Here is a 15,849-nt window from a genome sequence, read left to right as displayed (position 1 = left end):
ATAGTTCAATGACTGGGAAGATCCTGCCCATCATACGCCAACTTTCAAAAAAAACTAATTATTTAAAAATCTGGATTAAAAAAAGTCATTTGGTGACTTTAACAGAGATATTGAACACCATTACAAATATGTATTAAGGTCAGATAGTTTGTTCAGAAGTATTACTCAATTATTACTCAGTAAAACACGTTACATTTTGTTGAACAAGCCTTAATTTTTAAAATGTATTTTTAACTGTAATGCTAAAGTGGAAAAGGGGATATTCTCACTTATTCAACTTTTCACCAGTTGCTGGCTCAGGTGGGGGATGTCCACAGCTCAGCTTTTATTGGAAATTGAGTGAATGATAGATCACAACTTCACTTTTCTGTGTTTATTTGTGCTTAAGCTAAACCCCAAAGCTGTTTTCAGATTCAGTGTGCTGAGCGAGAAAGCTGCCAATTTGCCACTAAAACGTCCACAAATTTCAGGCAGTATTCTGTAACATCCAGATAGGATTGATTGTTGTAGCCACCCAGAAGAATAATATCGTTCTCAGAACTAGCCTTCATTCTGGTATGAAAAAATATATGGAGAATAACAATTTTTAAAAATTCCAAAGCACAGGCTGCTTTGTTTAAAATTTCACATTTATTTTCCCTTTTTCAAGGAAAGCCTGATAACCTCTGTTAAACAATAAAGCTTTATCTAATTTTGTGGATGCCTGGGAAGGTATAACATTGAGAAAGAAGCAAGGCAAGTAATGGTAACTTATTCTTGAGCTAGGGTCTACCTATGTCTCAATGCTTTTCAAATTTGTTACCAGCCTAAATGCCATTTGAAATGGACTGAGTGCTCCAAACAACATTATAGAAGACAGGATAAATCTGAAAATTCTAGAAAATACAATGTTTGCAGGAATTAAATATTTAAATATAGTAAGATGCACACCCAAACTCAGTGTAATGGAGGAACAGTGGAGACTTTACTCAGAAGTGAGTCAGTGATATGGAAGTACAATGCCTTGTTTGAATTGAGTACACGTTTCTGATCTTAAGCCACATATCATTTAGAGATTAGAAGTACATCACAGATATTGTACATTTTACATAATCTGACAATGAGAACATCGGAAGGTTTGGAAACATTATGTTTAGAATGTCTAAAGGTTTTCTACCTCTTCTGATGCTGGGAGTGTGCATACAGTTTACTGAGTCTAATTGATGCAGTATAGCTGGAGTTACTCAAAGGATCTATTTTAGTGTTATTATTAGGGCTTCCTAAGATTATGTGTCTGCATCACCCTGGCAGATTAATGAATTGAGGTGTGCCTGCTACAATAACTAGCTAATAATATGTTGTTCAGTTTTATTTTACTTCTCTGGTCTCATGATGGTAAATAAAAATAATTGGAGCAGAGCAGTTTTGTGAAAGAGGAGACATTGTGCACTTCCTCCTTTTAGGCCGGATCACCTGAAGAGTATCAGAAATGGGATAGGATGATGTAGGAGAGAAGAAGAGTCATACCAGACTCAAAACATTAACTCTGTTTCTCTTTCTACAGATGCTGCCAGACCTGCTGAGTCTCTGAGTTTATTTGAATACAGAGACTTGTGGGAGGAATTTCCTCAAACATTCCCACTTCGCCACACTTTCAATGTGGTTATAGTGGAATCCACCACGCCTCCCTACCCCTGCCCCAATAAGAAAACTGCAGGAGTTTGACATTAATATGCAGTAGTACTGATCCAAGGCCTCATGTGTCCCTTTCCTCCTCTTACATTGTATCTAAAATGGCAGATATTAACGCCCTATGTAACTGGATAATTGAGATCCTTCTGGGTTTCAATGGAAACAAAAATTGTAAGCGATATAAAATATTTTTGCCAGTTTACCATCATCAATTTTACACTATAGCACAAAATCGGTCCCAACACTCAAATGGATCTAGCACCACATCTTAACCTTTTAGGCATGACTTGCGTCAGATGAAGAAAATCAGCCCCTTGTTAGATGTCTGCCAAGACATCAAAACTCTGAAAAACATAACCAGCTTGACACAGGAGTATGTCCCAATAGCATTGTGGAAATCTCAGAACAGATGGAGACTATTTCAGTACTGTTTTTTGTTATTGCTCCATATCAGATCTACCTACTACTACCCCATTTCCCTGCACTTTCTCTGTCCCTTTGAATTTTTTTTGTTCTTCATCAAGTATTTTTAATGGAAGTTAATCCTTTTCTGACAGTGGGAGATTTCTTGTGTGCTGAGTATAGCAAAATCAGTGATATTTTTACTATTTCACTGCACCCTACATACAGCAGAAATCATGTCCCAGTTAGGAAAGTGCTACTGAGGCATCCACCTGGTTTAAAAGGCAACCAATTCCAGTTAAGGACAACTCCACGTACATGCATGTATAAAGGCACACACATGTAGAGACCTGTACACATGAATATGTATAAATACTGTCACACATGAGGACACAACTTTCCAAATTCAAACTGACTTGAGTGTGTGTTTATGCTTACATACTGTCTGAGATAGTCTCTATGTGCATGTCTGTGTGTGGATATATGTGTCTTTGTGTGTGCATATGTATGTGTGTGCGTGCATAAATATGCATGGGTATATGTGAGAGAGTGTGAGTGCTTTGTGTGTGTGTGTGTGTATGTGCATGCGCGTGTCTGTCTGTCTATAATCAAAATGCACACAAACACAGATGGAGACATTCATTCATGAAAATCCACACAAACATGGACATCCATATGTACATGAAAACACTCATATGTATACGCACACATGGGGATACACATGCATACAGGTCTGCTCTTACATTGAGAGTTTCTCACTGAATTAGGCTATTTTAGACATTCTTTTGTTGACTAGTTTGGTTAGAAATGCACAGACACAAAATTTACATGGTGGTATGTTTTTATCTCTACAGTACTAAGCCTGTCTTAGTTTCAGGGTCACATCATGGTCTCGCTATCCAAATGTTTCTGGTTTTCATGCTCTTGGCAGATGAGCTGATAAGGTTTCTCATTTTCTTCAATGACAGAATTTCCAACTTCTGCATCTGTTCTATGCAGTTCATGCCTTGACAGGTGCTCCACAATGCCTGCTCCCAGTGAATCGCCGAGTACATTTGTGGTGGTTCGCAAACGATCCCTGAGAAATAAAAGCAGCATTAATTTCCTTAGATTCAAGGAAAACCTGATAACCTCTGTTGGACAATAAAGCTTTATCTATTTTTGTGTATGCCTGGGAATATGTTGTGAATTAAATTCTGGTAATCTTACACTGTTTACAACAGGAGAATATTCTTTCATTGAGGGCGTCAACGGAAGATAATATTCTGGCCTTTGATTTCATCCATCAGACCTACTCCTTGGGATAAAATCCTTCCTCACAAAAACAACAGATTGGATTGCAGTCTTTCAGCTTTGTGTTTGATGCCAGTCAGAATGTAACTGGTTGAAAGGAAACTTTGTGGCAAGTATATCAATGTCTTCAGAAATGCTGGGTAATTTTGCCATGACAGATTTTTCAGGGTGCCAAGCTTATTTTGTCTATTCCCAGGTAACCTGAACATTAAATGCACTTTTTGATGCTTTTGATCACACCTGCCAATGGCTCTACTGCAGGGTAACTACAGTTTATTATCAAACAGGGAATCTTTCCTTTGGTATAGTTTATGAATAAGCAACTTTGTAACTGAATGATGGGGCTCTTTGTATGTGTTTCACTATTTCTTGTTTTTTTTTCCCTCATAAGAATACCATTGTCACTAAGAATACCATTACCCCTTTAACTTGGAGTTTCAACCCCTGTATCATATGCATTTGAGAAACTGTCGCTGAGGAGCTGAGTCGAGCCGGGAGTTTTCTCTCCGTATTTAAATAAATTAACTCTGAAAGATTCCACTAGTTCATTTTTGCTTTGGATACATAGTAAGGTCATAGAAAATCAGATTCATAGTTCAGACTCCTGTACCAGAAAATTATTTATTGCCCTTCCCTACTTGCCCTTGAGCAGGTCATGGTGAAGCACCTTCTTAAGCTGGTATGTTTTGTGTGGTGAACGTACTCCCATGGTGTTACTAAAAAGGGAGTTCCAGGATTTTAACCTAGTGATAAAGCAGGAATAGCAGTATTCTTCCAAGTCAGCAGAAAAATCGACGTTTCAGGCAATTTTCCTGCTCCTTGGATGCTGCCTGACCTGCTGTGCTTTTCCAGCACCACACTAATCTTGACTCTAATCTCCAGCATCTGCAGTCCCCACTTCTGCCTAAATGATTTCTTCCAATTCAGGGCAGGCTGTCACTTTGAAGGAACCTTTCAGGTGGTGGTGTTCTCATGTGTATGCGTCCCTTCTTGGTGGTAGAAGCCACATGCTTGGTGAACATTGTCGAAGAAGCTTTGGTGATTCAGTGATGGTAATGCCTCTGCATATCAAGGAGAGATGGTGATAGTCTCTCTTATTGGAGGTGGTCATTGCCTGGCACTTACGGCATGAATGACAGTTATCCCTTATTATCCTAAGCCTGAATGTATTCCAAATCTTGTTGCTTAAGGATACAAATTGTTTCAGTATCTGAGGAATCATGAATAGTGTTGAACATTGAGCAATCACCAGTGATTATCCCCACTTCTGTCTTTATAACAGAGGGAAATCACTGATGGAACACTAAACTAAACAAAGATGAGTAGGTTATTGTTGAGTAAATGCTGTTTGATAGCACAGACAACAACACCTTCCATCGCTTTGACAATGATTGAAAGCTGGCCAGATTGGATTCATCCTGCTTTCAATGAACAGGTAGACCCTGGGAAATCCTCTTTGTGGTTAGATACCAGTGTTGGAGCTGTGCTGGAATAGCTTGGCGAGAGCTGCAGCCACTACGAGAACATAATGCTACAAGTATTTAATTTGCAATGTGACTATTATGAAAATGCTTCTGAGTACTATCTCTTATCAAGTGTCAGACGACATCATCGCAATATTCCATTCCCTGAGGTACTTGACGTTTAGCAAACTAGCTTAACTGTATTAACTCCAAAAGAAAAATCATGTTACTTCTGTTGCAAGAAGCTATGTTCAACTGGGTTAACAAAATTGTCTCTTATATTAAGTAATTCTCAAGCTGATTAATCACTACAAAATAGTCTCCTGTTGAATCTTTCTAGGTAATAGTTTAGCACAAGTACTGTAAAGTTAAAAGACAAAAACAATACTGAGCCTTCGTACAGGAACCAGTCCACCGCGATGATCAGGGTGATGTCCTCCGTGGGAAGTCCAACGGATGTCAACACTATCACCATGGTAACAAGGCCAGCCTGTGGTATTCCTGCAGCTCCAATGCTGGCTGCTGTTGCAGTGATACTACATAGTGAAATATTTAAGTTGAATAAACACTTCACACAATTGAAATTACTACAGTTTTTATTACAAGAACAGCAATAAACTATTCAATCCTCAAGCATGTTCTGCTATTTAACTAACTTATGATTGATCTGCAACCGACTCCAGTTTCACACTTTCTCTCCATATCCTTTGATATCATTTCTGATAAAACAGTAGAAAATTTCAAGTAATTCGTCATCTCATTTGAGGAATGGGAGTTCTATTATTATTACTATCCATACAGGATGAAAAGAGCTCATGAATTTTAAAGATCATTATTACTGGTTCTTATGGGAACTCCTGTGGCTTAGATCCAGTATACCAGGGTTCCTGCACCAGTGCTGGAAGAGCAGAATAAAGGTATTTCAAGATATTGATAGGTGAAATAAATGGGCACAACGGATTATAATGTGGGAAAATGCAAAGTTGTTCATTTTGGAAAGGAAAGGAAAAGAAATTACTTAAAATCATCAGGAAGTGACATCACGTAGGCACTTGTGCACAGAACACAGAAAGCTAGCACACAGTACAGCCCTTATTTTAAGGGAGTTGGACAATAAGAGGAGGGAAGTCTTACTGCTACTGTAGAAAGTGATGCTGAGACCACGTCTGGAGTACTGTGAGCAATTTTGGTCTCCTTAGTGAAGGAAAGATATCATTTCATTGGAGGCAGTTCAGAGAAGGATCACTAGGATGATCCCTGATATGGAGGGATTGTCTTATGATCAAAGATTAAACAGGTTGGGAGTCTACTCACGAGAGTTTAGAAGAATGTGTGATAATCTCATTAAAATATATAGGATTCTAAAGGGGCTTGACAGTATAAATGCTAACAGGATGTTTCTCCTCATAAGAGAGTCTAGGACCAGAGGGCATCAAATCAGAATTTAAGACAGAAGAGGGGAATTTTTCCTCTCAAGAGGATTATGAGTCTTTGTAACTTGCTATAGACAGCTATGGGGACCAAGTCCTTGTTTATGTTTTAAGGCTGAGATAGATAGATTCTTGAGCAATAGGGAAATTACAAGGAAAGGGCAAAAAAGTGGACTTTAGGAATATTAGATCAGCCATGAAAGTATGAATGGCAGAGCAGGCTTGAAGGCCTGAACACCCTACTCTTGTTCTTATTTCTTATGGTCACCTATGGCTATTGATAGAGACCTTGATCTGGCAACTGGGTCAGCATAAGGTGTCAGAATAACAGCCTGCAGATTTACAGGTTTTACAGAGGTGACTATCCTGACAACAGTTAGAAAATGTTTTTTGTAGAATCTGAGAATGGATTAGAGCAGGAGAAGACCATTATACTCATCTTAGCCATGCCTGATCATTGATAGAACCTCCTTCCTGACATTTTTTTTAGATTAGATTACTTACAATGTAGGAACAGGCCCTTCGGCCCAACAAGTCCACACCAACCCTCCAAAGACCAACCCACCCAGACCCATTCCCCTACATTTACCCCTACACCTAACATTACGGGCAATTTAGCACGGCCAATTCACCAAACCTGCACATTTTTGGACTGTGGGAGGAAACCGGAGCACCCGGAGGGGACTCACGCAGACACGGGGAGAATGTGCAGACTCCACACAGACAGTTGCCTGAGGCAGGAATTGAACCCGGGTCTCTGGCGCTGTGAGGCAGCAGTGCTAACCTTTATGCCACTGTGCCGCCCATTTTCTCTGTATCGATGAAATATCAACCATTTATCTAATTCTCTTTTGAATGATAATATTGAATCTGTTTCAACTATCTTTCAGACAATGCATTTCAGATCATAAGCCCTAACTAGCTTTTTTAAAAAAGATTCCTAATGTCTCCTCTTGTTTCTTTGCTGAACATCTTAAATCTGTGCCCTCTAGTTAATGACCTTATTGCCACGGGAAATAGTCTTTATTTATTTTCTTTATCAAAGTCATATTTGTCCCTTTCCCCAAACGTTGTTCACAATCTTTTAGACTGTGCTGTTGTGATGATAGTATATGACAGGTTTTAGCTATGTATGAAGCTGAGATTTTGAAAGATTTTTGATGTCAAATCTTGTGCAACCCTCACAGAGAAGCTGGATGTTTTGGCCACATCTTGAGTTTTATTCAGCATTTGTACTGCAGCTCCATGATGCTTGTAAGGATAACACTGATTGAGATTCTTTGAGAAAGATATTGTGTTATCCATTGTCATTGATCTCGTTCAATGTTTTCGTCAATGATGTGTTAATAAGTGATGGATGGTATGTTTGTTCAAATAGACTGGACACATAAATATGCAAATAAAGGGAACAGAGAACCAAGAAGCATGAGAGAGAATTGTGCACAATAAAACAATGATAACTAAAGTAACAATAAAGAAAGAGGAAAATACATTAGAGCAAGACATGAGTTTTAATAAAAATGAAAGCAAATGAAAGAAAATATAAGTGAAATAGGATGGATCTACTAATTATACAAAAGAATAAAGGATCGTATTATAATCCAAACAAAAAAATCTAAAGAATTATGGATGCTGTAAATCAGAAAGGTAAATAGAAATTGCTGGAAAAGCTCTGGTCTGGCAACATTTGTGGAGAGAAAGCAGACTTTAAGTTTTCGGTCCCCAACACTTGCCATGAGTGGACCTTGAGGGTCCATGCAAATGTAAGGAAACGTTATAGAACACATTGAGTGCCAGTGAATTATTGTTTCACTTGGAATAAATATAAGGTATGGGAGAAATTAAATGAATAATGTGCTGTGTCCTCAGCTGCTGCACAGGCAAGTGGCAATAAAATTGACACTGGAACTAAGGATAATCTAAGGAATGATAAAATACTCTTGCTAAAAGTTGAAGCGAAGGAGATATGTGTCTAGCTGTGAGATATTTTGTAAATGGCGGAAGAGGACATGTGAACACAGAGATTGCTTTGATGGAAGGCACAAGCTATGAGAGGGATAATGGATAAGACCAGAGGCTTAAGAAATAGGGTGGACACAGTTAAATATAATAAAGATAGTTGTGGGTGTCAGTGGTTTGTGGTGTTGTCAGCAGCAAGCCCAATCATCAGAATAAACTATACATAAGGTGAAAGAGAATCAAAGAATGGAACAGCTAGAGACAGTTACTTTGCAAAGATTAGTAGAAATGAGAAACGTTGCTAAAGAAACACTCCAAAAAAGGAAGGAGGAAGTGGCACTCATACAACTAGCAATATAATAGAAGAATTTATTTGGAAATGGACCAGTGTCAGGCTAGAGCAATGTTCCAGAGAGTCAACCAAATAACAGGCATGACTGGGTTAATGCAGCTTCCCACAGAAATGCATTTTATCAGCACGATGTGAATGAAGCTACCAGAAGTTGTTCAAGGTAAAAATAAGTTCAGTTAAGTGACGAAAGTGATTGTAGATAGGGACTCGTTCTATGACCGTTCAAGGTTGAAGTGAATGGTCCAGTTGGAGATGGAGTGTATAATGGAACTGGTGAAAAGGAAGTAACAGGCTGGAGGATGTACAACAGCAGAGACAGCCTGGATGTGTGTGACATTCCTAATGATCTAAAAGGATCAGAATAGTTTCATTTCAACATCTAGCCAAATACTTCCTGATACAACCCAGTACTTGATGGCACTAGCTTCACATTAACATCAAGCATTCCTAAATTGATCCCCTTGGTTTAGATGTCTTTGAACAGTTTCAATTCTTTGTTTCTGTCACCTAGATGTATAATTTGATGTCTTAAGTAGATAATGTATCTGGACAATAAGTACTTTCCTGGTATTCTTTTCTGAACATTGGATATAAATTCATTATGTTTATTTCATTTGCAGGAGCTTTCTAGATCACATGATAGCTATACAGCTCAGTGGCACACAAGCAAATGAGATAAGTGTTAGCTGTAAATGTCAATGAACTGCAAAACTGAATCCAAATTGAACTTGAGATTTGGACTAACATTGATTTCAATTCAACTGCACTCTGAAATTCTACCTGATAGTTATGATTTGTCCGAAGTTTAGATCATAATTGTTGACTTGTGCAATAAAAATGGCAGCCAGGGCTTCATAAAGTGCTGTGCCGTCCATATTAATAGTAGCTCCAACAGGAAGGACAAAGCGAGTAACATGCTTGTCTACACCGTTATTTTCTTCCAAACACTTGAAGGTGATTGGGAGAGTTGCTGAGCTGCAAAACAAATGGACTAATCAACTTAATTCATATTGATAGATGCAGAGGATCAGAGATGGGCAATTAGAAAGATTTGCAGAGAGAATAAGAGGAATATAAATTGATAAAGAGAAAAGGAATCAATGTTTCTCGACAGTAACAGATTATATTTAGGATGGACAATCTTACCTGGATGAAGTGCCAAGGGCAGTAATCAAAGCTTGCAACAACCCGCCAATAAAAACCCAAGGATTCTTGTGGGTGACTATGAAATAAAGAAGTGGCAGGACAACGAGTGCGTGAATGAGCAGCCCAATTATCACTGTCACAGTATACATTCCCAGTTGTCCACCCATCACAGTAAGGTCTTTCATTTCCATGATTTTGCCTGCAATCAGGAAGAGGATACCTATAGGGGCATACCTGTAATACAAGAACACAAAGCATTTTCTCAGTTTAGCACCAGCTGAGTTTGGCTATGATTGTAAACAGTAAGGGACACAATGAAGGTTTAAACTGGGTGGAGGTTGGATAGTGGAATCCCTAAAATGATGAGGGAAACCACTTCATTCCTGCCTCTGATCCAGTCAATACTGGCTTTGGAAGAGCCTTCCATGACAGAGTCACATGGTTGTGTTAGGCAGTGGGCCCTTAAAAGGTGCAAATCAGGGTCCTATGATGTTCACAGGTCCTAGACAAATATTTTCAACAGTATTGGTTGGTGCAGCTACAGTGTATGGAGGTATGGCGCAAGAGGTGTCCAGCAAGTGATATTTATTTTAATTTAGTTCCTGGCACCATGAGTATCAGAGCTGCTCCACTGGGAGCAAAAATCTAGCTGGCTCACACTCAGAACCCCATTTCCTAAAGATGGGTTGTCACAGATCTACACTTTTTCGGCCCAGTTTGTCCCAATGACAACAACTCTGAGCCAGTGGTCATCTTAGGACCATTTATTTCCCAGTTGCAGGCTGCCAGCCCTGTGCAAATGAAATTTGGTCCTTAAAATGGACTGGGCCTCCCGTCACTGTTTCTGGGCAGTGTATAGGTGCCATCCACTGGCGCAACAACTAAAAACCCACCTGCAGCCAAAAGTCTATCTTTGAAACCTGTGGCAGAGATTCCAGAATTCAGCACTGAAAGCTAACCAGAAATATTGAGAGATGTTGCTGAAATGCATCAGGTCTATATTAAAACAACACATTTGTATTCATGATAATAAGAGCTAATTTCTTTCAGTAGCATGACCAGAGGTAACCTTGGAGAGACAGTTGGCATAAGGAAAAAAGAATAAGATTTTATACCCTACCTGAGGCTTCATTCTCTAAAGCAGTCAGAAATGTACCGTGTATAGGGCGGCATGTAAAATTGATAGTGCTCTGGATCCCGTCAGTCTGCTGACTGGCAGAGTTAGGTTAAACTTACCTGTGTGAGACGTACACATATGGGTGGAATAATTTTAAAACATAAATCTAATATTCAATACAGGGTTCACACCTACCACCTGGAAAAAACAGTAGGAGTCCCAGACTGAACACTTTTGGGAGATGCCAGGCAATTTTTGTAGGAAATCAGTCACTTACTGGGCCATTGTTGGGCTTGCCACTGACTTAAGTCCTAAGGGGATTAGGAGCTGCTAGCCAATCTGAAGCTGACAGGTCTCATGTACCAGCTGTGCCCGTGTGGGTGCTGGACATCGCTGGTACTACACTTGGTCCTCTACCAGGGACTGGCGATGGAGCCCTAGAGAGAAATAGGTGTTTGAGGAAGGGGAATCCCAGTGAGGTGGGGTGGAGTGGTTGGACAGGAAGGGCAGTGAGATATATTTTCTTCCATTCCTGATGTTGGATTGGGAATAGTGTAGCTGAATAGGAGGGCTACTTGCCCTCAACAGACTGCAGGTGTGATTTTCCCAATGGTGAGGTCCCCACTGGCCAATCGGAGTGCTCTTAAGCAACTGCTTAAAGGAATCAATTGACATCTGGACAGCAAGTGCTTGATCCATCCTGTACCCTCCTGCCCAATCAAATGCCCTTCCTGATTCTAAGGATGTTTGCTGGGACATGGAATTTCACTTCAATCATGTGCAATCTTGTTCACCTTTTGTCAGTTTAGACATGGAACCATTAAGAGGATTCGTATAGGAGTGACTAGGCTGACTCTCCACCTTGGGACACCGAAGGGCAGTATTTTATACACCTCCTTGTCCCCTGTGAGTACGTTGAAGCCTGCTCATCCTGGACCCACCACTTGGCAACAACCACTTACCGTCCTGGCTGCAGCTGTGCAGATGGCAGCAGGTGGGTGACCACAGTGCCAAGGGAGGAGGGACAAGATATTGGCTTCAGGTGGGAAAGATGGAGTAAGTGCCTCCTCCATGAGCAGTCTCTTGTAATTGTGTCCCCACCCCCATCCAGCAGTGGCCCCCGAAGGTTGTCTCTTTCAGTGAGTCAGATGTCCAGCAGTTCTTGGAGGCAGGACATCCTCCTTAAATAAGGGCAGGGAGCCCAACTCCAGCCTGGCAATGCCCCTCAGGAGGGCTGAAGTAAGCATCAGGGGTACCTTTCCTACTTGCCTGCTGGTAGAATTGCCAAACCTTGGTAATGGTCCTAAACCTCCAGGAATTAAAGACCAATTTCCAGGGTTAGGCTGACAACAACTCAGGGGAAAAAAATCAGTGGAGCATCCAAATAAAATAATGTTTTCTTTTAATTTTCTTTGTGCTTTTTTGCTTATTTGGCATAAAAATATTGAGATATTGATATAACATTATGAGGGCAAAGGTAAGGTAGACAGGAAGGAACATTTTCCCTTGGTATAGGGATCAATGACCAGACGGCATACATTTAAGGAAAGGGACAGGAGATTTAGAGATTATGTGAGGAAACACAGTGGTGACAGGTATCGGGAGCTCACTGCCTATGGAGGCAGATATTCTCATAAGAAGAATTTGTGAGGTCAAGACATACAAGGCTATGGGCGTAATGCTGGAAAATGAGATTGGAATAGTTAAATTCTTGTTCATGACCGACACGGACTCGATGGGCCAAAGGGCCTTTATCTGTGATATAGAACTCAATGACTCTAAGAATCACCAATAAAATGGCTATGTGCTGTGCAATTGGTATGTGAAGCTAATGCACAGCATGAGGAGGAGAGTTGGACAAGCCAATGGTTTGACTGTAGCTGGGGGGGTGGATGGACCAGAGGTAACTGTTCCAGAGATGGTAACCATATTTGTTGGGGCTCACGTAACTGAGAGCAGAAAGCGTGCCCTTTTTGGCACTACCAGCCTAAGTGCAGCCAGTGATAAAGTTGATCAGTTTGTAAGATGTACAGGATGGCAGTTGTGCTCAAGAGGAGGGGAAAAAACACCATAAAAGAGATCTGTTCCTTGGAAACCACTGCCAGATTGATCAGTGTATTGTTCCTATTTGAGGATGCAGCCTATTGGTGTCTAAGTAGATTATTAATGCCAAATATTTGCAGAAAACTTTGTCCAGTTGTACAAAGGTAGTGGGAGATTAGGACAAGAAGAGAACTCGATCAAAAATTTCAGAATGCATGGTTCAAGTTAATAACAATTGAAATGCTCCCTAAAGAATCTAGGCAGTGAAACATTAAGGAAATGTATTGTGGTGCAGTGGTAATGTCTCTGCCTCTAGGTCAAAAGTTGTAGGTTTGAATCCTATAAGAAGACTTGATTACTGGGGAAGGTGAGTTCATAATGTGGACAAACTGGCTGATAATCAAAACCTAAGTTCTTTCAGTGTGCCTATGGCAGGCAATAGAGCAGGAGACTATCTTAGTCAGCCATGTTTGATGCTGAATGGTACTCTTCAAGTTATAGCCCCTGACATCCAGTTCCAGAATAAATCACGTTTGAAAACAAACATGAACATGTGCTTTAACTGCTTCATGTGTCACCAGACACAGAAAGCTTCTAAGAAACATTGATTTTGTAACTATTGGGATGTTTATGTATAAAACAAATCTGAGCAATTTTAACTTTCCCTTCCAATTTGGCACAGTTGGACACCTCACACTGGATTATGGATGTTCAATGCTCTTTGAACTTGGGCTATGCCTCTTGCATCTTCCATGAAATAGCTGGCTCATTTGATGCAGAGATTGTTTTGCAGACTACTGGATTCCAGGAAAACCAAACTTGACAAACAGAGTTCAATGCAACTGCTGTGAGCATATATGCTTGCCAAAATCTTTGGAACTCCCATTAAGCCTCATGAAAGTAGTGTCTGTGAAAACTATGTAAATAATTAGGAGTTGTCATTATGTTTAACTATGCCTCATTCATCTCCTGCTTCTTATGGCTTGGAGCTGTTTAAAATAAAAACTGATTTTCTCGAAATTTATTGCTGCTTTTCAGCTTCATTTCTGCCTTGCCTTTTTTTTTGAATTTGTGCTATAAATAAAGGCTAAATATTGCTTAGTAAACTCAATTTTTAACTTCGCAAAGGACACTGTCAGTCTTTTAAGAATGGTTCCAGTACCTAATTTCAACTAAAGTAAAGATTGAGAGAAAATTTGATACAGCTCTTCAAAAGTGATGAAAGATGAACTTGACATGAATATGTGATTCATCTGGTCCAATTAATAGAGTCACAGAGCTTTCCAGCATGGGAAAAGGCCCTCCGGCCATCATGTCTGTGCTGACCATTAAGCATCTATCTATAATAATTTCATTTTCCAGCACTTGGTCTGTAGCTTTTATGACATTTGTAGTGCTCATCTAAATACTTCTCAAATGTTGTGAGGATTACTGCCTTTACTATTCTTTGAGGCACTGTGATCCAAATATCCACCACCCTCTGCATGAAAACCTCTTGCTAAAATTCCCTTCAAACCTGCTGCTCCCTACCTTAAAACTGTACACCTGGTTGTTGACCCCTCTACCAAGTGGAAAGGTTTCTCCCTATCTACCCCCTCTATGCCCATCATTACTCTGTACACCTCTATCAAGACTGCCCCCCACCCCACAACTATCCAGAACCTTTTCTGCTCTAAGAAAAACAAGGACAGCTTATCTAGGCTTTGATCTTTGCTGAATCGTTCCAGCCCAGGCAACATCATGGTAAATCTCCTCTGCCCCCTCTCTAGTCAATTACAACCCTCCTATACAGTGGTGCCAGAAACTAGGCACAGTACGTATATAGAATCAGACAACAAGAGCAAAGTTTGGAAGTCCCGAGCAAAGTTGTAGATTACAAAACTTTATACCATCACCAGAATCAGAAAAAATGTTGATGGTTTCAATCTAAATCGACACATTTAAATGCAGCTGATTTGGTTAAGGGTCATAGGAATACTCAAGAAACTTTGCTTCATTTTTTTAAACAGGGAACATAGAGGGAAAAAACTAATCTTCTGTGAAGGAGGTCAACAGATGATGGGAATGAGGACTCCAGACAGATTAGTTTTACAGTGATTTTTGGATGGAGTAGTTAACTAGTCGTCTACTGATCTGAATTTTTTAAGGAGCCTCCAAAATGATCTATGTTAGTTTTACCATAGACTGCAGCCTAATATATCTAAGAATAAAGTATCAGACATATTAGAAATTAACTGATGCAGAATAATGGGAAATGCATTCTGCAATACTTTATTAGACATACTGCAGTTCATTAGAAATTAGAAATCTGTTAGAAATACTAACAGATAGACTGCAAATCTGTAGAAGCTGATTGATAATTATCAACGATATGAGGCTTTCAAGTTCGATCCTCTCAGACAGGCTAGGATGAAGGGAGGTGTAAACCTCACGTGCACATATTTCATTGTGTCTACATCTCTGCAACCCCATAATTTTCTAGTGGGTAAAATGCATAATGTCTTAAATGAAACCCATTCAGGCCATAAGACATAGGAGCAGAAGTACCATTTGGTCCATTGAGTCTGCTCTGTCATTTAATGAGACTGTGGCTGATCTGATCATCCTCAAATCCACTTTCCTGCTTTAGCCAATAAGTCTTGATTCCCTTACTGATTAAGAATCTGTCAATCTCAGCCTTAAATATTCTTAACCATCCAGTCTTAATAGCTCTTTGTTGTAAAGAATTCCACGGATTCACTAATAGAACAAAGAACATTACAGTGCAGTACAGGCCCCTTGACCCTCGATGTTGCGCCAATCTGTGGAACCAATCTGAAGCCCATCTAACCTACACTATTCCATTCTCATTCATATACCTATCCAATAACAATTTAAATGCCCTTAAAGTTGGCGAGTCTACTACTATTGCAGGCAGTGCGTTCCATGCCCTACTACTCTCTGAGTAAAGAAACTACCTCTGACATCTGTCCT

At 39.9% G+C, this 15,849-nt stretch overlaps 1 protein-coding gene across 1 annotated transcript in view; it reads right to left on the bottom strand.

The window, feature by feature from the left end:
• Nucleotides 1–936: 936 nt before the first annotated feature.
• The window catches only part of slc1a6 (solute carrier family 1 member 6), a 97,002-nt gene continuing 82,089 nt past the window's right edge, over nt 937–15,849 (bottom strand). Inside the window, exons 7-10 of the mRNA XM_043721091.1 lie at nt 9,717–9,950; nt 9,351–9,545; nt 5,231–5,365; nt 937–3,151 (exon numbers count right to left, since the gene is read on the bottom strand). Coding sequence (XP_043577026.1) covers nt 2,953–3,151; nt 5,231–5,365; nt 9,351–9,545; nt 9,717–9,950 — 763 coding nt within the window. The 3' untranslated portion in view covers nt 937–2,952. The remainder of the gene's footprint in view (nt 3,152–5,230; nt 5,366–9,350; nt 9,546–9,716; nt 9,951–15,849) is intronic.

The sequence above is a fragment of the Chiloscyllium plagiosum genome, chromosome 31 (assembly GCF_004010195.1).
Source record: "Chiloscyllium plagiosum isolate BGI_BamShark_2017 chromosome 31, ASM401019v2, whole genome shotgun sequence".
NCBI lineage: Eukaryota > Metazoa > Chordata > Chondrichthyes > Orectolobiformes > Hemiscylliidae > Chiloscyllium > Chiloscyllium plagiosum.
Note: the sequence above shows the minus strand (reverse complement) of the source record. Positions and strands in the feature narration are given on the sequence as shown.